General features: G+C 37.7%; 1 protein-coding gene across 3 annotated transcripts in view; it reads left to right on the forward strand.

Annotated features, from left to right (window-relative positions):
• Window positions 1–5515: 5515 nt before the first annotated feature.
• LOC135645815 (magnesium-chelatase subunit ChlD, chloroplastic-like) overlaps window positions 5516–25919 on the forward strand; it is a 39648-nt gene continuing 19244 nt past the window's right edge. For 2 of the 3 annotated variants that reach the window (XM_065164582.1, XM_065164584.1), the window contains exons 1-6: window positions 5516–5868; window positions 8925–9103; window positions 9899–9983; window positions 10069–10385; window positions 15687–15810; window positions 18085–18177. In XM_065164582.1, the coding sequence (XP_065020654.1) occupies window positions 5596–5868; window positions 8925–9103; window positions 9899–9983; window positions 10069–10385; window positions 15687–15810; window positions 18085–18177 (1071 nt within the window). In that variant the 5' untranslated portion in view covers window positions 5516–5595. The remainder of the gene's footprint in view (window positions 5869–8924; window positions 9104–9898; window positions 9984–10068; window positions 10386–15686; window positions 15811–18084; window positions 18178–25919) is intronic. The other variant, XM_065164583.1, reaches the window with a different exon arrangement.

The following is a 25919-nucleotide window of genomic DNA, read 5'->3' on the forward strand; positions in this document are numbered from 1 at the left end:
AAAATCAGTTTTGAAGCAAAAGCCGACTCAAAGATAACTTATGACTAAGTGCAGTTTACGTCTAAACGTAGTTTACGTCTAAACACAATTTACGTTTAAATGCAGTTTGCGTCTAAACGCAGTTTTACGTCTAAACGCAGATTTACGTCTAAACGTAGATTTACGTCTAAACGCAGATTTACGTCCAAACTCAGTTTACGTCTAAAACGTAGTTTTACGTTTAAACGTAGTTTACGTCTAAACGCAGTTTTACGTCTAAAACGCAGATTTACGTCTAAACGCAGATTTACGTCTAAACGCAGTTTGCGTCTAAACGCAGTTTGCGTCTAAGCGCAGTTTACGTCTAAACACAGTTTGCGTCTAAGCGTAGTTTACGTCTAAACGCAGTTTGCGTCTAAATGAAATCAAGACGTAAACGTAAACTACACAGAACCTTGTTCGTAAAAGCGCAGAAGACAGTTTGCAGTTGTAAATGAAATCAAGACGTGAACGTAAACTGCACAGAACTCATTCGTAAAAGCGCAGAGAGACAGTTTGCAGTTTGTAGATGGAATCAAGACGTAAACGTAAACTGCACAGAATTCGTTCGTAAAAGCGCAGAGAGCAGAGTGCAGTTTGTAAATGGAATTAAGATGTGAACGTAAACTGCACAGAACTCGTTCGTAAAAGCGCAGAGAGCAGTAGCTATGTAGGAGGTTTGCAGTAATGATAAAGTGCTCAAAATAAACGCAAACCAGAGATTTAGAGTGGTTCGGTCAGTCTTGACCTACTCCACTTTTGGCTTCCTCCACCGGCGAGGTCACCGACGTCAACTAGGAGCCTTCCTTCAATAGGCGAAGGCCAACTACCCTCTTACAGATTCACTCCTTTTGACGGGCTCAGGAGACAACCCTTACAAATGTTTTCTTTCCTCTCTTTACAACTCAAACTTGAAGAACAGAAGGAGGAGGAAAACTAGCAGTTTTGAGCTCTAAGAACCACTGAAAAGATCAAGATTTCGGCTTGAGTTCTTGCTGTCTCAGTGCTGAATGGGTGGGGTATTTATAGGCCCCAACCCAATTCAAATTTGGAGCTCAAAACGATCAAATCCCGGAATTTCGGGATCAGGCGGTTGCACCTCCTGACTGGAGAGGTTGCACCGCCTGGCAGAGCTCGAAGACCGAGCTCAAGCGGTGCCACCTCTCTGCCAGGGAGGTTGCACCGCCCAGTCTTGCTCGAAGACTGAGCTCAGGCGATGCCACCTCCCGGCTGGAGAGGTTGCACCGCCCAGTCTCGCTGGGAGGCTTAGCCCAGGCGGTGCCACCTCCTGGCCTAGGCGGTTGCACCTCCTGGCACTATTCCAGATCACTGGTTGGGCTCCAAACTTGGCCCAAACCAGTCCGAATTCGGGCCCAATTGGCCCAAGATTAAGTTAATGGGATCACCTCCCATTTTCCAACTTAATCAACGTGCTAACTACGATTAGATCTAAGACAATTTCTGCAGCTTTGCTTCGGTGCGTCAATCGCTTCTTCCGCCGAGTTTCCGGCGAACTTCCGTCGATCATCCGATGAACCCTCGGTGATGCTCCTGCGAACTTCCGGCAAACTCCTGGACTTTGCGACGATCCACTTGGCAAGTTCCGACGAGCTTCGCTTGGCAAGCTTCTGGACTTCTCGGATCTGTTCTCGCAGAACCTCCGACGACCGTCCGAACTTCCGTCGAACTCTCGAACTCCCAATGTGATCATGAACTTGACTCCGGCGCAACTCCTGCTGCTTGTCTTTCTTTCATCGTAGTTAATCCTGCACACACAAAAACAAAAACTTCGATCGAGACAATTAATCCTAAGCAATTAATCAAGTTGTCCGGCATGTCATTGGTCCCTCGACGCTTCGTCCGATTCTTCGGCGCATCGTCCTTTCCTGCAGCCTATTGCCCAATCGGCCAGTTGACTCCGCAACTCCGATATCCTTGGCACAATACCCGCTCTTCTTGGCCCGATGCCCGAGTCCACGACCCAAAGCCTTCTGTCAATACGTCGACCGATCCACCGGCCCGACGTCCAATCTTCTGACATGTTCCTCCGGCACAACATGATGTTCCTGCTTTAATTGTCTCATCCTGATCGAAGCACCCTGCGTCACTCAAAACGCAGATTAAATCATAAACATATATCAAGGAGTTTCATCATCAAAATACGAGATTCAACAATTCGAGAGTTCGACGGAAGTCCGAAGGTTCGTCGGGAATGCTGCCGGAACTAGCCGAGAATGAGTAGGGAGCTTGCCGAAGGGTTTTTCGGAAGCTCGCCGGAAGGTTCGTTGGAAGTTCGCGGAGCTCACCGAGAAAGATCGGAGCTTACCGAAGAAGCTCGTTAGAACTCGCCAAGATCAAATCGTGAAGTCTAGGAGCTTGCCGGGAGTCCGCAGAATGGTTTCCGAGAGTTTATCAGAAGACCGTCGGAAGTTCGCCGGAAGCTCGCCGGAAGAAGTCTTGACTTACGGACTTTGTAATAGCTTAGAAAATGTCTTTAAATTCGTAGTTAGCACATTAATTAGGGTTAGGATTAGGTGTTAATCCTATAACCCAAGTAGGGGCCAATTGGGCCTGAGTTCGGACTAGTTTGGGCCAAGTTTGGAGCCCAACCAGTGAGCTGAATTGGCCTAGGCGGTGGCACCGCCTAGGCTGGGCGGTGACACCTCCTGGGCTAGGCGGTTGCACCGCCCAGCACCCGAGCGCTGGGCGGTGGCACCGCCAACATCAGGAACATAAGAGAATTCAAATTTTTGGAGCCCAAATTTGAATCCTCTTGAGGCCTATAAATACCCCTCAAGTCTCAGCTGAGAATACAACTTTTTGAGCAGCAATTGTTTGAGAGAAAAGTCTTAGAAAAGTCTTTGCTAGTCTTGTTTTCAATTTGCTAGTGTTCACCTCCTTCTTTCTTGCTGAAAATCTGTAAGAGAGTGAACCGCTTGTAAAAAGTTGTAAGAGGGGTATTTGCCCTTCCATTTCAAGAGATTTGCTAGTGGAAGGTGGGAGCCTCATCGAAGAGGGGCCTCGCAAGTGGATGTAGGTCATTTGACCGAACCACTGTAAAATCGGCGTGATTTCTGGTTTGCATTTACTTATTGTCATTTACATTACTACAAACCATTTGCACTTTAATGCTCTACTTCTTTGTCTCCGTCTTACTTATCTCTTCAAGCTAAAACACAATCGAAACGGTTTCAAACGAAAACATTACTTTTATCGTACGAAGTATTCGAAAGTGTTTAAATCGTCAAAAGTTTATCACACTTTACCGCTGCACTAATTCACCCCCCCCCTCTTAGTGCCGCTCCGATCCTAACATCACACACATACATATTTAATATATATATGTCTACATCGCATACAAATATATATACATATCTAGTAAATATACAAGAAATTACACATCATATGAGCAATCATACTAGATGATCATAGACCATACCATAATGTAATTAAGCTCGAGCCAATGGGCCCAATCACTCACATTATGATCTATGTGTGCTTCGGTATATCTCCATTGATTATGATCGTCCATCTCATCCTTGTCGGTTCCATCAATATCTCGGCGCATCTCCATATGTCGTGATCGTCTGTTTTGACCTCGTGGGTCTACTATCACCTCTATGCTTTCGTTGCACCTCCTTATATAATTACAATATAATCATAAGCATGCAAGCCCGACAATAAATGAGAAAAAAAAAATAAAGACTCGTAGGCCCCAATAATAATAATAATCATAATACACATACATCCCATTACATGATCTATGATCATCTATACACATCACATGTATACATCATCATGTAAGACTACTAGATAATAATAATAATCATTAATTAAATTATTTAATTAATTATTTTGTAGCCCTTTGGGATACCCTACCTTAGGGTGCCTCATGCGGTTAGGAAACCCTGGTTGTAGGACTGCCTTGGGCGGTTAGAGATCCTTGGCCCCTAAGGTTATCTATGTAGCTAGGAAACCCTAGCTACAGGGTTAGCATGGGCGGCCAGGAAACCTAGGTTGCCAACTTGCCCCATGCAGCCAAGAGTCTTGGCCACCAAGGTAACCCCTACGACCAAGAAACCCTAGTAGCCAGGGGTGCCCCTAGTAGCTAGGAAACTTTGCTACAAGGGTTGCCACCCCATGGTCGAGAGCTCCTTGTAGCTTTTAGCTAGGCCGAGAGCAGCAAGGTGGTGCTCTCAACCAAGGCTGCATGCTACCTTTGTCCGAACCTTTGATGCATCATTCTATCCTTTGGTGTACTGCCCGATCCATCGGTATTTTGACCTCCCACAACATCCGATCTTCCAAGCGCAATGCCCGATCCTTCTGGCTCAATGCTTGAACTCATGGCATGAAGTCTATCTTCCGATACGTCGACCAATCCTCTGGCCCAACATCCAATATATGATATGATGCTCTTAAGCCTAAAGTCTGATTCTTCCTACTTCAATCAATTTATTTTTGTATGATCAAAATTAGTCCTGCATCACTCAAATGCTTATTAGATCATAACTTTATCAATTGATTTCATCATCAAAATCTAAGATTCAATAGTATTAATCAAATTGATTAACATGTATTTCTCAACACTATATTTCTCATTTGGGAGCAGAGACACTTATATCGATTTTGACAATTAGTTTTATTCTTGGTTTGATACCTTTCAATACCAAGGAGATCGATATGCCTAGGTCACTCTTGGGTGATAAATGATTTTTTGTGGTTCACTGATAAAGTTAGATATATCTTTCATTTTAGCCTTAAAAACTATGTAAGATAATTGTTTCTGTGTCTTGGGCATTTACTATAAGTTATATCTCTTTTGCTACCGGTTTTTGTTTGGAGGCATATCCATAGCGTTCCAAATAACAAATTGTTTTCGTAAAATTGACCAAGCCTTTCGATTCTTCTCTCTTTATAACTTTGTATTATATGGAACTCTTGACTGCACCCAATTAATAACAATTAAGTATCCCTATAAAGAATGGTTTTTCGATATTATATCCATTTAAAACCCGAACATTATATTCCTATTCTAAAAGTTTTTACATTCAATCCATCAAGAAAACTTTTTTTTTTGTTGATCAACTGGAAATTTTGTTTTTAATAAACCTATTTTATTAATAACATTATGTGGATGAAAATAAGAAACGTATCCTTAGACCAAAAATAAAACAAAAAGGATCAAATAAGCAACAAATCCAAAGAAAGTGAATAAGAATAAAAGATGACAGAACGAAGAAATAAATCAAAAAGTAAATGATCTGTTTTTTGTTTTATTTTATATATAACATATAATATTTTATAAATCGTATTAAACTTGCGATCCGAACCGGACGATTGATCCGCCGGCCCATCTCCGAGGCGATTCGGGTCGATGAAACGGTTCTGTTATGACTCGGCTCGAAGGGAACGATTCTATTTTTCGTCCGTGACGTGTTGTGCTGCCATTGGTCACGAAGAGCTAAAAGAGAGTTGCCCGGGAAAAGGCGACCGAGGCTGCGAGAGAACAAACCAAGATAAGAGGAGGCTGATAACAGTGACTCATTCGGCCATTCTATCTAGCAGAGCTCACAAATGGCTGCTGCTGCCGCCGCCGCCTCCTCTTTCATTCTCTCGAAGTCCATCATCTTCCCTTCATCTTTCAGGCCTCTTCTCCCCTCTACCAAGAGATCCGTTTGCCCTCGTAAGGCAGCCGCAGGCCGGCCGTCCCCTCGCCGCTTCATCGTCGCCTCGGCCGCCGCGACGATCGACTCCAGCAACGGTGCTGTCTCCGCAACGGAACAGAAGCCCATCGACAGCGCGGAATATGGAAGGCAGTTCTTCCCCTTGGCCGCTGTGGTTGGGCAGGTTCACGAGTTCCCTATTCTACACAGATTCTCAGCATTCAAATGCTTCTTTTGTTCTTTCATTATTTCTTTTTACCCTTCGGGATTGTGGCATATTTTTGCTTCTTCCAGATTGATAATTGTTAGGGCAGTGTCTTCTTGTATTTTATCAAGATGAATCATGCAAACTACGGTTTTGCTGGTTAGTGTTCTGCTGGGATGTTGGTCGTATAGAATCTAGTTCGACATTAGGTTAGAGGCCACTGAAATTTTGCACCTACTAATTCTTTGTGAAGATGGTTTTCTGAATGCTTGCCTGTCTAGAGACCCATCAGAGACCGGCCCTAGTTATCCCTTTCCTTGCTTCTTTCTTGGCCACAATATACAGCAATAACAGGACTAAACTAGATGACGGTACAATGTCCATCTGGAGGATAGCAATGTACAATATCGTAATTTTTTGCAATTTGGTAAAGAAAATATGATTTGTCATTCTGCTGGTAGCATAGACATCTATGTTACCCTTCTTAAACTTGTTAAGTGAGAATTTCTCTACTGGTAACTGCTGGTAGTACTTCAATTTTGTACCATCACAAAAAATTCTGGTCTCAGTAGCATTGTGATTGTGTTAAAAGAACATGAATCTTTGGATAGTATCTTGACATAATTATTTACAAAGAATGGGGACAAGATGCTTATGGTTTTCAAGATTTGGAGAGAACCAGGAAACTTTTAGGTTATCAAACTATTGGTATAAGCAGCTTGCATCTATAAATTGATATGGTACCAAAAGGAAAAGTTTTCACAACAAGAGTTGGTACTTTAGGGGAGGTTCATACAGAATGGGAGATGATGTGGATTTACTGAATTTAAATAACAGTACCTAAGACTTAAATGGAGGAGATGATAAACAATATTCTTGAAACAATTTTCTCTGAAGGCAAAGTTTATCTTTGTGGACTGCTGTTCAGATAGAGTTTCAATGTCAAATACAACAAAAATGTTAGCATGGTATGTTACAAGATTTTTTCCCTTGAAAATTTTGCATGTGTAATAAATATTGCAACTTAGCATGCTAGAATATGTAAAGTTTTATATGATTATCTGTGTAAAATTTTATATGATTATCTATGTAAAATTTTATATGATTATCTATGTAAAATTTTGTGGAGCCTCTTGTTTGCTTCTTGAAGAGATAGACGAAGTAAATCATTCAGACAAATGTAGGATATAAATGGTTAAAACATCAATCAGTCTTCAAAGACACTCTGTTTACCTTTATTTATTATATATTGTAGAATAATGTCAACATATAAATCTTATTTTGATGAGATGCATTTTGGACTTAAGCCTAGTGGTTGGTTGCATCTTTTAATAGAAGACATTTATTGTTTGAGAAATAGGATACTATTTTCTCTCTGAATTGACAAGAGTTCTATATAAGAAAAATGTTCTGATGATTGAGATCACAAGATCAACAAGAAAAAGTACTAAAAAAGATTATAAACACCTCAGCAAGAGAAACAGAAAGATATAAGAACTCTTTTTAAACTCTCTTTGCATGCCTTAAAAGCAATGGCCATCATGATCTTACTTCCACTCTATACGGTAAGAGCCAGCATGACTTTCCCAAGGCTCATGCTGCCTTGTGATTGGCTAGATCACATCTTAAGCGCTGATGAAGTTTTTCTGTGCTGATGAAGTTTTTCTACAAAGACTTCCTAACAACCACATGTAAAATGCTTTGGAAAGATCTCTCTCTCTCTCTCTCTCTCTCTCTCTCTCTCTCTCTCTTTGTCTGTCTGTCTCTCTGTTTCTCCGAACTTTCGGTTTTCCTCTGATTATCTGTGTATTTAGCATATGGTGCCAACTATTTGTCAAATCATTGTTTGCCTCCTAACTTCGGTTCCCGGTAAAAGCAGGACTACTCTAGATGCATGGTACTTCTAAACTTTCATAGGTAGGTAAGAGAATATTACTGATCAAGGAAAAAAAAGAAAAAAAATATAGAAATTTAGAAAAGCAAAGGAAAATGTACTAATAGAGGAATACAGGGGACATACTGTTTGGTTTTTCATTATTCTTTATGGCTATCCCTTTCTCAAAGTGAAACCAACAGTTACTGACACAATTGACACCTGAGCTGCTACTTTGCCAAAGTTGTCAATGTATAAAAAAGTCAACGATTACATTGCATGTAACATAAGTACTTATAAGTGTAGAATGTTATTTATAATATTAATTGGTCATTTGCATTTGTTACAAAAAAAAAATCCTTTTTCCTAGACGACATTTACATGAAATGAAACGAAACATAATGCTTTCTGTTACTGAACTTGCTTAAAGTACTGTACTGGATAGTACAAGATTTTCTTAAACTAGATAAACCAAAACTCTGCCAAAATGGCTTCAGTAGACACCACATTTTTGGTGTTTGTGGAATAAATTATGCATTGCATTAAGCAGAAAAAGTCCAATTGTGTGCAAAATTCTTGAAATTAAAGATTTCTTGTGATAGAGTTGGAGATTGGATTCAATGGTAAGTGAGGCCTAATTGTAAATATTGTCAGATCATGCTTAAATATTGACAATCTGTTTCTCCAGAAACTTTTCCTTATTGTCAGTGAGGCCTAATTATAAACCAATTCCCATCTCCACCTAGCTTGACCACCTAAAGTTTCATACTGGTAATCATAATGGTTACTTTACATAATTATTTACCTATTTATTTTTAAACAATTTTATGCATTCTGTTATTTGTCAACCTTACAAGAACCATATGCCAATAAACCTTACTGGTTGTTATAGTTAGCCTGATATGCTCATAGGGATTATTATTTTGTCTCTGTACTTGACCAAACCACCAAAGCAAAGAAAATGAATTATATTTTTTAATGCAAGCATATAAAATTTTACATATTTTATGTAAACTCTCTTTTGGGAGTTTCCTCTACTTTTGTCATCTGCATCTCTGTATACTTTTAGACAAGATGGATTTTTGCTACATTTTTTAAAATTTTAATATGTATCATTAGTTCAAAATGATTATTTTAACCTTTTTATCCTTTTGCTGAAAAGGATGCAATAAAAACAGCACTACTTCTTGGGGCTATTGATCGTGAGATAGGAGGTATTGCCATCTCAGGTAAGCGTGGAACAGCAAAGACAGTGATGGCACGTGGATTACATGCTATGCTTCCACCAATTGAAGTGGTGGCAGGTTCGATATCTAATGCAGACCCCAATCGCCCAGAAGAGTAAGGTTACCATGCTTTGGTCCATTTGAATTGGTTTAATGAGCTAAATAAACTGCATAGACCCATGGTTTGTAAATGCCGAGAACTGCTATATAGTGGTCAGTGCATCTGTGACACATTTCTTAATGAACAGTAAAGAAAAAAAAATCCAGTTATGAACTAGCAAGTTCAACTTAATCATGAATCCTGACTTTTAATTTATATTAGGAATGCACCAATTTGACCTACTGCAACTAGTTATTTAGTAACACCATGTAATATTAATAACTACACGTACTATACTAATTGGTATTTTTTGTTTTAACAATGTAATGATTTGAGTGAGGTCAAAGGGTCCAATTGCTGTGATATTTGGAACTAAGTAGATATGAACAGGTTTTAACATTAGGGTTGGATTTCTTATAAAAATTGTTCTATTTCCTTTAGTATATTTAGTATAAAATCTTTGGTAAATTTATCTAGAATTTGTAACATCAACATTTGCATGTAACTCTGAAAAGACTTGTTACATCCTGTGAGCACCTGTCTTTAATCCTTTGTCATCTTATCAAAGTTTTTTGTTTAAGATCTTTCAAGTTCTAGGAAACAGGTTCAAATACGAGTGAGTGATAAACATAGCATGGAAACTGTCATTGAGATAGTTTGCTTTTTGCTATCTTATTTCCGGTCACTATATATCTTGAGTGTGATTAATTTGTTCTTCATATCTAAATGAGATATTATGTTACATGCAACATGGTAATTTATTTGATGCTCAAATTGGTTACAACCGCTAACAGACAGGTAATTTTTTAGATGGGAAGATGGATTAGCTGAACGAGTTGAATATGACTCTGCTGGTAATATCAAGACTCAAATTGTTAGGACACCTTTCTTGCAGGTGATTACTCATATGACTTTAATATTAATTATAGAATCATAAATGTTCATTTGCATATCTAACACCATTTAATAAAGTATTGCAGATTCCACTTGGTGTTACAGAAGATAGGCTTATAGGATCAGTTGATGTTGAGGAATCTATAAAATCAGGAACTACAGCATTTCAACCAGGTCTACTTGCAGAAGCACACAGAGGTGTCCTCTATGTTGATGAGATAAACCTTTTGGATGAGGGTATCAGTAATCTGCTTCTAAATGTTCTAACTGATGGAGTTAATGTTGTGGAGAGAGAAGGAATAAGCTTTCAACATCCTTGCAAGCCACTTCTTATTGCTACCTACAACCCAGAAGAAGGTTCAGTACGTGAACACTTGCTTGATCGCATAGCAATTAATCTAAGGTATGTACCATATAATAAATATCAAGTCTCAAGCCTACGGTTCCATAGTAAGTCATGCCCAATTAAGTCTCACTCTTGGGATGAGCACATGATAATGCTTTATACCTAATAGTAAGGTTTGTGATTTTGCTTGGACTGGACTGTACCAACTGGTATTTACTGGTCTGGGTGCGAACTAGTATGCGGACCACCTCCATTTCGGGTGGACTAGTCTAGTGCATTAGAAAAAACTAATAATGTTAGGGCTCATAGAGGAAGTTGTGAGCTCGCCACCCTCTCACTCTTCCATGACCCCACCACCCTCTTCTCCTCTTCCATGAGCCCATCGCTATCAATCCTCCTTCATGAGCCGCTCACCACCTAAAGCCCAACGTTGGCCACACATTGTCCATTTCTTTCTAGTATGCCTTCTCCTCCTCTTCTCCTTGTTCTTTTTGTCTTGTATCTCTTCTTCTTCTATTGCCTCTTGTTTTTTCTTCTTCTTCCTTCTTTCTCTTGCTTCCCCCGGCATCCTCCCCTCTTCTCTCTCTTCCAAGAGTGTCGATATGCACTAGTGTATTGAATGTCAGTATGCTACCATCCATGGTATGCACCAGTCTAGCCTAGGCCATGTACGGGGGTCTACAAGATTGCAAACCTTGCCTAACAAGACTTGCCACTATAAATACATGACTTAGTATTTTCATGAATCCATTAACAAATTATACTTCTCTAGACAAAATAAGTATTTTCATGAATTCATTAACAAGTTATACTTCTCTAGACAAAATAAGTAATCTAATAAACTTATAATTGCTATTTCTTATAAATTTAAATATTTGAAAAATGTTTTATTTAATTAAAATAAATATTAAGGATTTTGGAGATAACTAAAGACACTAACCTTCCAATCACATGTAAAATATTTTTTTCTACCACTATGAATTGCCAATCCGATTCCTATGAAATAGCAAGATATCATGATCTTAAAAGCATAGCAGTGTTGCAACTATACATCTAAACTTTTGAAACTAATAATAGTATGTTAATCAGCATTCAAATATTCACTATTCCAATATGCAATAACATAATGATCAAAGCTTGAAAGAAAAGTTCTTAAATGAATGCTTAATTTTTAACTCAAATCGGTTATGAATGGTTAAATCAATTTCTCAAAATTGAAGATAATTTATCATAAGGTTGTATATCTTCTTAGTTCATATATTTAAATAGCACTAAAGAAATTGCACCAGCTAATTGTAGTTTTAGAAGAATGTCTAGATTAAAATGGATATAGGATTTAATTTGATTTTAATCGGCAAGAAAAGAACTATAGTCAGTTTGCATTTTGAAAGCTAACATATTACAGACATCCAAACCTAATTTGAAATTATATATCCTAAAGTATATCTTAAAATTAAAATATTATTATACGTAATACCAATTTTAGATCCCAAAAACTTTTTGGATTTTGGCTTTGGGTGCTAGGTGTTACTTTAAGGTCTCAAATATCTCTAATGATGGAAAGTTAACCAGAATTTGACCTTTCCTGAAAAATTATGCCCCCGAGGCTAAATGTGATTCGTCTTAGGTTGCTCATTGTTGTAAATATTCACTATGGTTGTCCTCTAATATGAGCTAGGTTATTTGTTATATTTCGTATAGATAAGATGTAATAGTCAATTCATTAATCTATTCATTTTGTCCGTTCAATTTCATCTAGGACTCAACATTAAGGTTTAAAATATTGGTACCTGTACTGATACCCATGGATTTGATCATCATGGTTATATCGACGTATGGATTGGTATTACCAGTCTGATGCTTGACCAATATGTGAATCAGGTAATTCTGTTTGGTTGGAAGTTGAGCATACTGCCTGGTAAGAACTAAATTACATTTAAGCATAGAAGAATTTTCAAACTTTTCTACAGTGAAAATTTCTTTTTAGGGGAACAAGTTGAACATTTTGTACATCTAGAGTACTGCTGATTCCAAGTATTAGCACCGAACATTTGATTATAACTTGATAGAAAATCATCTAACAAGTACACAAACCGAGGATCCTAGCACAAGAAAGGAGCACTTCTCAAAACCAAGGAATGCTCTCTAGATCTTGCCTATCTGTTCAGTTCCCAGCTCATGTCGAATGTACGGACACAAAAGGCCCCTCCTATCCAGGACAAATTTGTTTAAACAAACAACTGTTTGACACTGTGATTTGTTGGAATAAATTTGTAAGCATGTTGGTTCATATAAATTAATTGGTTGATTAACCAATAGTATATTCAACACTAAAGGACTATCTTCAGGATCCTTAGGGTGACTTTCTTACATGCGAAGCAGGAGCAATGCTAATTTGCAAAAAAAGAGATCATGTTCTTGGGCACTGAGTCAATGATGGCTCAATTTGGATGCGTGATGCTAAAGCGAAAGTATGGAGGAATGGTGAACCTATGAGATGCCCAAGTTGTGATCCTTTGTTGGGTTTTATAATTGTTGTCAGTGCCTCATTGCTGATTACTTTAAGCGCATAGCCGCACTTAAGAAGTGTTTGAACGAAGATCAGCCTTGGAGGTGGTTGAAGGAATGCAAGTCATCATTCCAGGACCTAAAGGTTGTATTGGTAGAGCCAACACCGGAAACTATGGAAAACCTTTCAAAGTCCTAGATTGCTGCTTCAAAATTTTCCATTAGAGGGGTCCTAATGCAAGAAGGCCATCTGTTTGCATATGAGAGTAGCAAGTCTAACGAGACTCAGTGGTGGTACCTAGTTCATGATATGGCCATAAGACTTCAAGATCAGTAATTTGGTTTTTGTTACGCTCCAACCATTTTCCCTCTAGTCCTTTGGTCTAGGTTCATAGGGGATTAGTAAATATGTATGGAAGTCATTTTCCCATCATCTACTCATCTAGGCAATCTGTCATATTGAGTTCAGCTCCTAATATGGTTCAAGGTGTACAACATGTTCCACGCAAGATGCCTAAATTCGTACTACTCCATTCCACAAGACCCTTCTTTGGAAAGCTCCAATTTGGCTACCCCACCAAAACTTTATATAAGAGACAATTGGAAGCATTTTTTATGGTCCAAAAGTGCACATTGCCCAACGATGCAAAGCAAGTGGAGTACTTGATGGTGATAAGGCTTTCCAAGTTAGAAGCGAGTTGGGAGATAAAAGACACTTTAAGACATGAATATAAAATCATTTCAGAATTCAGATGCATATTGGTGAGGACGTTGACAATTAAGTTAGGGGAACATGTCTTTAGATTGTAGCCATAACTTGCAATGACAATAATTTTGTTTAAATGTCTAGTCTATCATTTTATTTTGTTACATCTTCTTGCATCCTTAGAAATTAAAGTTTTAGTTTACGAATGCAATCCTTAGATGCAATTTTGTTTAAGGTTTTAGTTTAAGGATGCAATCCTTAGAGGCAATATTTAGAAACTAAAGGTTTTGGTTTAAGTAGGGACTAAGACTGAATATATGAAATGTAATTTTAGTAATTTTAGGAATAGACAAGAGAATATAGTTAAGTTGGATTAAAAAAAAAGTTTCTTTAAGTAAAAGCTTCAGGTATCTTGGATCAATTATTCAACAAGATGGAAAGATCATCATTAAAGATATTATTCATAGCGTAAAAATAGGATGGTTAAAATGGCCAGGAGCGTCAGGAGTTTTGTATGATTATCGGATACTTTTGAGGTTAAAAGAAAAAAATTATAAGACAGTTGTAAGATCAATAATGTTTTATGGATTTGAGTGTTGGGTAGATAAGAAACAATATATACAAAAAGTTTGTATTGTCGAGATGAGAATGTTGAGATGGATTTATAAAGTTACTAGGAAAGATAGGAAAAGAAATACTTTTATTCGTAAATAATTAGGTATCGCTTAGATAGAGGATAAGATGAGAGGTCTAAGATGGTATGAACATGTGCTTAGGAGACCTCCGAATACGATAGTTAGAAGGGGTGAAATGATTAATGTTAGTGATACGAATAAAGATAAAGAAAGACCTAAAAAGACTTTAATAGAAACTATAAGTAAAGATTTAAGTAAAGTTTGACGTACCGAAACGTATCACTCAGTATGGGTGGTACGTACTGGTCCAACAAAGGACCAGTACGAGTGGTACATTGGTACACCCCAGTGTACCATGTGTCAGCATACTCAGTACAATTCGATTTTGCTCGGTATGTATCGTACTGATGGGTAGTCGATACACTGGTACAGACCAGTAATGCAAACCATGGATTTAAGTACTCTAAACTTAACTAAACATGTGGCTTTTTACAGATCTTAATGATGACAAAAGATTCATATAGCCGACCCTAAATAGTTGGGACTTACGACTTTGTTTTTGTTGTTGTTCTTGCATCACTATAAGCTAGCAAGATCTAAGATAGCTTGATAATCTTACCTTGCTTGTATTTTACATCCTTAAACATGTACTTAAATTGTCATAAGCTGAACCATCATGTAGGTGTTGAATGAGGTAATATTGGGCCCTTTTTCCTAGGCTGTTGTTAGGGATTCTTTGGTAGTGGAGTGGCCGACAAATATCAGCCATCTCAACTCTAAGGAACCCCCTGGTGGCACAAAGCTGGATGGTCTCTAGGGCTTACGTAAGTTTGGAAAAAACGGTATCATAACTTCATTCAATTGGTGCATATGCTTGGTGTTCATGTTACCTTTCTCTACCATTGGGCCCTTAGTTGGTGTGCATTCGCTTGTCGGCCAATTTTCATTTTCTCTTACAAGAATTATGACATCTGCAAGGTTGAAAGTAAGCTGATGACTTCTTATTAGCAGGTGTAGCATAATGATTTACAGCGTAGACAAATCTCAAAGTTCGTGACAGTCCATTCGTATCGACAGATAGGAAGGTAGTGTGTACTAGTATCATATTGGTTTGGCCAAGGACCAGTATTCGACCGAGATCTGAATCCATGGTTCTGTCAATACTAGAATCTTATTGACTAGCATGGACCTATCGGTATGGTAATCCTAGAAATTGTTGTGATACAAGGGTATGATTGTTTCATCATTTATATAATTAATAATATGACCAAAATATTGTGGCATTTGAAGATTTGCTGGATTTTTTGCTATATTTACAAAAACTTTGTAGCTAAAGTTGTACCTCTAAATGACCTTATATCAATATATATCTAGAAGTTGTAATCAAGCATAAAGATGCCTATACCAGTAGATTGATAAAGATGATTCTGTCCAAGATTTTTAAATTGGGATCATATTTATTCACTTTCTTAAGTTTATAACCAGAAAAGATTTTTTTTTCATTTTCAGTGCAGATCTTCCCATGAACCTTGATGACCGAGTTGCTGCCGTTGGTGTTGCAACGAAATTTCAGGAAACAAGCAAGGAGGTTTTCAAAATAGCAGAGGAAGAAACTGAATATGCAAAGACCCAGGTAGCACTGAAATGTCTTTAATGGTTCCAAATCATAGATTTTGTTTTTCTGTTCAACAATGACCTTGGGCTTCACATAATTTCATCGGATAAAATCTACATTTTTGGGATATTTTTAAAATAACAATAAAATGAAAGTATGTCTGTGTAGCTACTAAATCTTTAATCTTATATAGTATATACTATTGGCATTTCAAATGTTTTTGCAACAAGAGACTATAGATTTTCTACAAACCTAAAAAAGTTAAGAGCCATTATATCTGAACTTCTAATCTTAACATCTGTGGCATGATTTTTGTAGATATATTTTTGCAGAAATAAAGACAATTTCTATTTTCATAATTTTTTTGACAAAACTGATAAATAATGAAAAAGAAAAAAATATTTTTCATGTCAGTCAGTTTGAAAACATCATGCGATATTGGTTTTAATGTTTTGAATATAATAATTATTTTTCTTATATTGCTTGGAACATGTGAGATACTGTTGCAATACGAAGCCAGACTTCTCATCACTTTGATTAGTGTCATTGACCTTGACAATGTCAAATCTGAACAAGGACATAAGATGCAACCTCTTTTCAAGATAGGATAAACAAATGAACAACCGAGTATAACTGGAGAAATACTAGCAAGATTTAATCAATATATGTAGTTAAGTAATTAACAAAACATATCATAAGTGTATAATAGGACTTCCAGCTGAACTGTTTTGATGTGAAGTGGTGGTGTTGTTGCTTTTATGAGTGAATAGCATATCATCTCCTCTAGCGTAAAGGTCTCAGTCTTCACCATGCTAGTTAGGTAGGAGACAGTTTATTGCACTGTTATAGTTGCTTATAAAAGGGTGGCCCAGTGCATAAGATGTGCTATTGGATTAGACCTTAGGTATGAGTATAATGTTCTAGCAGAAGCCTAGACTTCTGAATGGGCATTGTGACATCAGTGTATGCCAATCACAAAAACTAGTTTCCTGACTTATGCAAGAATAATGGCAAGAGATAAATTTTATGCTTGTTATTCACATATTGGATTTGGTTTTCTATCGAAATTAAATTAGTATTTCTGGTTGGTGATAGTGATGACTGAAAAGCAACCAATAACATGTTTAGGATGCTTTATAAACCAATCTGATATGTCACTTTCTGGTATCAATTGTTGTAAGAGCAGAGTGGAAGCTAGAAGTAGTAAAAGGTTGTTCGTGACATGGTCAACAAATAAAATATTCTTGTTTAAAGAGCTAAATGAAGGAAATTGATAATCCAAAGTTGACAAACATTACCATGGTGTTGTGCATGTTTTAAGCCTTTTGCACTATGAATGTCTACTATGCAAGTTTTTTGGTACTTTGCAAAGTGTTTCTTAACTCTATATCTCCACCAAAAAAGTGAGAGCTTTTATTGTCCTGAAAGCAATTCTCAAATGCCACTCCTTGAGAAAGCTATTTCATGACACTTCCTTGTGTTGTATGCTTCTTTCATTGCTTTAGGAATTCTACACTTCCTTCGACACATAAAATTCGAAAACAATGTGGTTACAGTAACCAACAAGGTTTGACACTATATATATATATATATATATATATATATATATATAGATATAGATATATTTAAGGAAGATTAGTTGTTTAAATCTAAATAGAACTCATCAAGAAAAGTTATGCTTTGTTTTAATCTTGATGTTACCTCTATTCTATCAAGGAACCTTTCCATTCTCTCTAATACTTTCTGCTATGACAAAAGAAACAGTGGTGTTCTTTATATTGAAAAGTTTACTATGCCAGATTTCCTAAATGTGGGGAATCCTGAATTGTGCACTGTTGCTTCCTTCGTTGCATGATTTTAAACATATTGAGAAATTCCTTACCTACTTCCCTTGTGTTAGCTTTTAGGTAAGGCGTACCTTCTAAGGTGCATTTGTATAATTTTGATACCAATAGCTTTAAACAGATAAACTGAGTTGTAGACAGAAAAAAGTTCTCAATTTGTTGCGGAACCTCCTCAATTTAGACTTTCACTCTTCTGAGTTTCGACAGGCATTATATGATATTTATTGTGGTCTCCCAAGGTCCCTAAGAAATTTAGCCATTGTGAGGTAATCATCACTCTATGATTAGCATGTCTTGTCAACGAAATGTTATATGCTTTGTTGGTGTGAAATGCAGTATCTTTTGTATTATTTGTTAAGATAAAATATGACAAATTGTATCTCAAATGTAATTTACATTGTTCTGTTCCTTATTTGAGATCTAAACATGAAAATCTTTGCTAATGCAGATCATTTTGGCAAGAGAGTATTTGAAGGATGTCACCATCACTAGGGAGCAGCTGAAATATCTGGTTATGGAATCAATACGAGGCGGTTGCCAGGTTCATAATTTAGAACTCATTAGTTAAAATCACTCTTATCTTCAGCCCTTTCTTCTTGTCAGTTGGATTCTTATAATTTGCCTATTTATTGTTTTCATTACTGGATGTTGGGAGATTTTTTATTGTTTGGAGGCCCCTAATCTCTTTCATTCTTAGTATTCATTGTTTTTGTGGTGGCGTTTTGTACAAGAAAGGAAGAGAGGAGAAGAACGAAGGAGAAGGAAGAAATAAGAAGGAAGAGGGTAATCGAAACTCGAAAGATTCAGAACTGTTTGGTTCAGTCCTTTTAAAAGAATAAAAACTAGACACCTCCCTTAAAGAAAAAGGGATTGAATTGCCTGAAACAGGGGTGATCCTTGTTCGGGTTCGTGCTTGGACTGATAAATAGTGGTTGGTTGTAACTGATAAATATATACTTGGATTTGTTCTTAGGTTCCATATGACACCTCTATATAAGAATATGGATCTAGAGAGGATACATTATGAAACATGTTTTTGCTTAGTCATTCAAGATCATGATATTTTATTTGTTCGAAGTTCAATTATTTCAAGATCTTTCGAGATGGGTATCATCAAGGTTCGTCTTACTGGTCTATATCGATGTACTAACTAACTATCGGTATGGTACGTACCTATGTACCATACATCGAGACGACATACCATATGTCGATATGTATCGGAGCATACTGATGGTATGCCCAAAATCATCGAAAATAAACCTAAAAATACCTAAAAATAGAAAAAAATTAGAAGGTTTTTAAGTTGAAAATAAATATATATTTAGTATAATTTTAGCAAAAATAATCTAAATTAGGAAAGAATAATAACACATCTTTTTTTGGACTTTGAGGAGTACTTATGGTACATTTTGGACTGTCCTTCTATTAATTATGAATTATCTATAAAGAAATGATTTGAATTGTTATATATTTTTTAAACAACTTAAGCTTTAAGATTCAAATGAATCAAGTAATCAATCGATGGATATATCTGGTTGACTGGTTCTACCACTAAAAGGAACGACGAAACTCCACGAGTAGTGGATTAAGATTCTCGATATAATGTATCTGTATATCAAGTTGATATGTTTGTCAGATCCAATCTTGAAATTGATCCCATGACGTAGTTTACTAATACACCGTATGTCATTAGTGTATCAATGTGGTGATGGTTGTAGTCTGATTGTCATGAACCACATATGCTTGAGGTGGCTCCTGAAGCAAGTACGATTGTGGCATGTATTAGTGCAGAGCATAGAGAATAATGTTTGAACTTCTATTTTTGCAACTGATTTGCTACTCTATATCATAAGATCGATCACTATATTGCTGTTCGGAGAAGTATGACCAACTATCACTGTACTACTATTGGCCTATAAGATTCTCCATAAAACGACTGTTGTGAGTACGATGAGCTTCACTCTATGTCTGCATCCTGTATGCTCTATCGCATTTGCTTAGAATTATCCACTGCCTTCCCCTTCCCTTTTCGTGTATAAACTTAATCAGCACCTTATCGAGCTTCATGATCAGAATCTTGAGTGGCATGTGTAAAGTACTACTCGGTCCATGCACCACTCTCAAATTGTGTGGATGAGACCATCGACTCCTTGGCGTCGCCATCATCATCGGTTAAGGCACTGTTGTCCACGTCGTTGTTATGTCCAGTTTGAGCTCATTGTTGAATGCGATTGAGAAGATGTTTCATCGCTAAACTTGATTCTTTCTAATGGTGCGGTTGGTGCTACTACCTTCCCCTTTGCCTTTACCTTTGCACACTGGGCGAATGACTATGACAGTTGGGTGTCTGTAGTTCCTCGAGCAGTCTGACTTGATATTGTTCGGCTCCTTTTACCACATTTTAATCGAAGGGGATCTTCCTTCTGTTAGGGATATGCTTTCTCTTCTTCTATTGCATCGATGATAAAATGCAAAGGACGTTGAGGATCTCTCGCCGCATCAAGTAGAGGATCCTTTTGGTTCTCCACTGCTTTGATCGACTCTAACATCAATCTTTGTTTCCTCTAGCTCCTTGTCCAGCTCAACACATCACAACCACCAGATGTCGTTGTCTGCGAATGTACACGGGCGACAACCTTCCTTAGATTTGGTGTGTCACTTCCAAATTGTAGCTATCACTCGACTGCAAAAAGATATAAATAGAACTTTATTTGCATAACAAATAATCAATATCAAATATAGTTTATAATCGACATATGTGTAACTTTTCCTCACTAGGATCCATATCGTGACGACACAATATAGCTATAACTCTAGAGACTGAACCAATTGTAAACCGAAATAATTGGCCCTCCATAATAGCATTGGCTGCATTGACAGTTTTTAATAAGAGCCGATATATAATATTTCTTAGTGTAGACAATAAATCTGATCGCGTTCCAAGACTATATCAGAATTGAATGGTTGGATTTAGATAATACACTATAAGACATAATTTTGTTAGTAAGAATTTTTTGAATATTAAAAATTATGAATTAAATTACAATGAATATGAATTTACTTGTATTATGAGTATCTTGGTCCATATGATTTTCAATCTTGCGATTGATGATCTATAAGCATTGCTCAGCCTTAAAATTATCTTTGAATGCTTTCTTGACCTCTTCTCTTGTTGTAATCAATATATGTTTAAGATATTTAGGGATGCTTGTCCATATCGACTTTATGGAGGACAACATAAAGTGGTTCCACTCCTGGTACTCCTATTATGATTTTATTTACAATTTCTCAAAATCTAGAAGAAAGAATAGTCTTTTCCATCTTTTTTCCATTGTTTGATCTCGAATACCTGGAATCAGATTATTCTTGTGAGGTGACCATTGCCTTGAGGCTTTGTCTCTTTTGTTGTATTGACTTTAAGGCAACGAAATTTATAGCAAACCAAGTGACTCTAGATTTGAGTATTTCACCATTATATACTTTTGCATTAAAGAATGGACGCAATGATGAATCAGTGATTGCAAAAGGCGCTCGCCTAGGCGCTCGGGCGAGGCGAGGCGAGGCCCGAGCGCCTCGCTAATGTCCCAGGCGGCGCGCTTCAAACAGGCGCCGCCTGGGCGCTCGCCCGAGCCCAGGCGCTGGGCGCTTCGGGCGAGCGCCTGGTTAAACCAAGGCGACCGAACCAGAATTTTAGGTCTGGTTCGGTCCTGGTTCGGTTATTAGTTGGTTCAATCGAACCAACTAAACCGATATAACCCCAACCCTAACCCTAACCCTAACCTGCTGCCGCTGCCGCTCTCGATCCCGATCCCGATCCCGATCGCGATCTCGTCGCTCGCTGCCGCTGCTCCCGCTGCCGCTGCTCGCCGGTGTCGCTGCTCGCGCCTCCCGCGAGCCTTCCCGCTGCTCGCGCCTCCCGCGAGCCCTCTCGCTGCTCGCGCCTCCTGCGAGCCCTTCCGCTGCTCGCGCCTCCCGCGAGCCCTCTCGCCTCCTGTGAGCCCTCCCGCGAGCATTCCCGCTGCTCGCGCCTCCCTTGAGGCCTCCCGCTGCTCGCGCCTTCCTCTCCCTTTCCCTTTCCCGCTGCCACTGCCGCCGCTCGCCGCTGCCGCCGCTCGCCGCTGCCGCCGCTCGCCGCTGCTGCTGCTGCTGCTGCCGCTCGCCGCTGCTGCTGCCGCCGTTCGCCGCTGCTGCTGCCGCTGCCGTCGCTCGCCGCTGCTGTTGCCGCCGCTGCTGCCGCCGCTCGCCGCTACTGCCGCCGCCGCTGCTGCCGCCGCTCGCCGCTACTGCCACCGCCGCTGCTGCTGCCGCTCGCCGCTGCTTCCTCCTTTCTTCATCAGGCTCAGTATACTCTTAATATTAAGTTTATTTGAATTTTAAAATGATTAATTTTCTGTTAATAGATTAATAATATATTATTTTGATTTTAATGTTATTAATTTTTATTTATTTGAAATTATTGTTAGGTTTCAACATAAATGGCAAGTGCAGAAAGCAACTCAATAGAGTCTCCAATGGTATCAAAAAAAGATCCTGCGTGGAAGTATAATTATTTGAAGGATCCGAAAGATCCTAATGCAGTGACTTGCATATTCTGCGATAAGACTACCAGAGGTGGTATTTTTCGTGCAAAACAACATCTAGTAGGAAATTTCAAGAATGCAGTAGCTTGCAAAAAATGTCCACCTGAGGTAAAAGAAGAGTTGCTGAATTATATGAATGAAAAGAAGACACAAAAGAATGAATCTTATGGGAATTTACCAGAAGACAATGTTGAACATATCAGAGATGAAGAAGAAGATTATTCTACGAGTATTAACCCAAGTGAAAAAAGAGTATACGACAAAAAGGGAAAAGAAGTTATGAGTACTAAAAAAGGTAGAAAAGGACCGATGGATCTATATATGCTTCAAGGATCCCAGAAACAACAAGGGCAAGCAGGAGGCTCAAAATTGAGACAAACAAATATAAGTGATGCTTGTGATAAAGAAATAAGAGGAAGAACAATTCAGCACATTGCTCGCTTCTTCTATCAGGCTGGTCTTCCCCTTAGTACAACTCGTTTAGACAGTTTTAAGGATATGATTGAAGCTATTGGAAGATATGGTGCAGGATTAAAACCTCCAAGTTATTATGAGATGCGAGTTCCATTGCTGCAAAAAGAGTTGAATTATACAAATGACTTACTAAAGGGTCATAAAGAATCATGGGCAACACATGGTTGCTCTATTATGTCAGATGTTTGGACTGACAGGAGGCGCAGGAGTATAATTAATTTTATGGTTAATTGTTCTTTAGGGACTATGTTTGTGAAGTCAATAGATGCTTCATCTTTTGTAAAATCTGGAGACAAAATATATGATTTACTTGACAACTTCGTGGAAGAAATTGGAGAAAAAAATATCGTTCAAATCATAACCGACAATGGAAGCAACTATGTTTTAGCTGGTAATATTCATCTTTTGATTTTGTTAATTATTTTATCTTCAATTAAGTGTGTTAAACTCTTAAGTCTTATCATTTTTGTTATCCTTTGTCTCAGGTAAATTGCTTGAATAAAAAAGACAACACTTGTATTGGACTCCATGTGCAGCACATTGTATTGATTTAATGTTGGAAGATATTGGAAAGATCTTAGAAATCAAGAAAACCTTAGAAAGGGCAATTTTTGTTGTTGGATTTCTTTATAATCACATTGGGGCTTTGAATATGATGAGAGAATTTACAGGGAATAAAGAATTAGTGAGACATGGTGTTACCCGATTTGCTACTTCATTCTTGACATTACAGAGCGTGCATCGTCAAAAACATACTCTGAGAAATATGTTTACCTCTGAGAAATGGGTGACAAGCAAATGGGCAAAAGAAGCAAAAGGCAAGAGGGCTGCTGATATCATCTTAATGCCATCCTTTTGGAATCATGTAGTTTATATATTAAAGGTAATGGGCCCTCTTGTTCGAGTCCTTCGATTGGTGGATAATGAAAATAAGCCTGCAATGGGATATATTTATGAGGCTATGGATAGAGCAAAGGAGACGATCAAAAGATCTTTTAATGAAAATGAAGAAAAATATGAGAAAATTTTTACAATCATTGACGAAAGATGGAATTGTCAACTTCATCGTCCCTTACATGCAGCAGGATATTATTTGAACCCTGAATTCTTTTATAAGATTAAATCTGTTGGATTTGATGCAGAAGTTTTGGGTGGGTTATATCAGTGTGTTGCAAGATTAGTTCCCAGCATTGAGGTTCAAGATAAGATTATTCATGAATTATCTTTATATAAAAATGCTGAAGGTCTTTTTGGAATTCCAATTGCCGTTGAATCCAGGACAACTACCTCTCCAGGTATTAATAATTTGATATAATTAATTTCATATATATTATGTTACTATGTTATTGCTAATAATAACATAAATTTTGCAGCTGAATGGTGGAGTCTATTTGGAAATTCCACCCCGAACTTACAGAAATTTGCTGTCAAAGTACTTAGTTTGACATGTAGTGCTTCGGGTTGTGAGCGAAACTGGAGTGTCTTTGAGCATGTAAGTATTACTAAATATTTTTATTTTAATTAATTTATTTATTTAGATATATGTATTAATATATTTTTAAATTATATGACATGACAGATTCACTCGAAGAGAAGAAATCGGTTAGAACATCAACGATTGCACGATCTTGTTTACATAAAGTATAATCAAGCTTTGAAGACTCGTCATGATTTGAAAAATAGATTTGATTCAATCTCATTGCAAGATATTGATGATTCAAATGAGTGGTTAGTAGGAGAAATTGGTGCTAACTTGCAAGATGCTGAAGATGAGCTTGTATTTGAAGATGATAGATTGACGTGGGGAGATGTGGCAAGAGCTTCAGGTGCTGGAGAATTACAAACATATACAAGACAGATGTCAAAGAGAAAAATGAGTGCAAAAGCATCAAGCTCGGCTCCTGCTATTGTTGAAGACATAGAGAATGAAACATATCTTGATGAAGAGGAAGGAATCGAAGAACAAGAGGAAGAAGACGAATTCAATGAAGATGATTTGTGTGAAAATGACGATAATATTGATTATGATGAATGACTTTGATGTAAAATGTTAATGTTTTGAATTTTGAAACTTTTTGTTAATGTGACATTGTGATTTTGTATCTTAGATTTTCTTAATTTAATAGCATATTTTTATTTAAAATTTTAAATAATTATATTTATTAATTATATTATATATTTTTATATTTTAGCGCCTCGCTTCGCTCGGGCGAGCGCCTAGCGCCTCGGGCGTTTTTGGACCTTGGCGCCTTTTGGCGCCTAGCGCTTTTTAAATCACTGTGATGAATATATAAAAATTTCGTGATTGATCGCGCTTGAGCCACACTTACTGATTGATGGCTCACCAATATCTTTCAGTATTAGATCCATGCAATAAGCTACACATGGAGTCCAAAACAATGTTTTTTTTTTCTATCAATTGTAAATCGGTTTTCTTTAAATTGGCTCCATTGTCGGTGACTATTTAGACAATGTACGATGTCCATTAGGTTTACAATGTACTATCTGATCTCTTCTATTATGATATCCATTAGGTTTTCAATATAGTTTGAATCTTGAATCTTGTTGGAAGCATTAACTGACTTATGAAAAATCACTTGTCTATTTTAATAAACAAGAAATTTAATGATATGTTATCTAACTATCACACATAAGTGTCACCCCATATTCAATCCTGTTGCATCTTGAAGGATTTGATCCAATCCTTCAGTTTTTCCACCTTCTCATTTAAATATATGTCGTGGATCTCCTTTGGTGTTGGAGGTTGGAAACCCGTGCCAAACTTTTGAATAGAGGAGACCATGCTTTGATAATATGAACCTTGGGTTATGTTTGCTAGAATCCATAGAAGTTAAATTATTTTGCAATTGCCTTCCCAATATCTTGCTTTTTTTTTTATATGTATCATCAATCCGTGCCGGTTTTGTTGTTTGTGGAGGGTAGACTTGCAGATCAATATCAATAATATCTGGTGCTAACCTCCTGCTAAGCTCTCTCATAAAACCACGGATTCCACACTATCTTGTGCTACCAATTCAGCTTAATTGAGGAGGGGTAGTTGCCTACCTCATGCTAGCCGACCTTTGGATTCCTTATGGTGCAAGCCTACTGCCACTACCAAGCTCCCATTGTGAGTCAGGTCGTCGATGCCTCATTGCTTCCTCATACATATATATTTGATTGACCCAATATGTGTCAAATTTCGATATCATCATAATTTGATATACTA

The sequence above is a fragment of the Musa acuminata genome, chromosome BXJ3-8 (assembly GCF_036884655.1).
Source record: "Musa acuminata AAA Group cultivar baxijiao chromosome BXJ3-8, Cavendish_Baxijiao_AAA, whole genome shotgun sequence".
Lineage (NCBI taxonomy): Eukaryota > Viridiplantae > Streptophyta > Magnoliopsida > Zingiberales > Musaceae > Musa > Musa acuminata.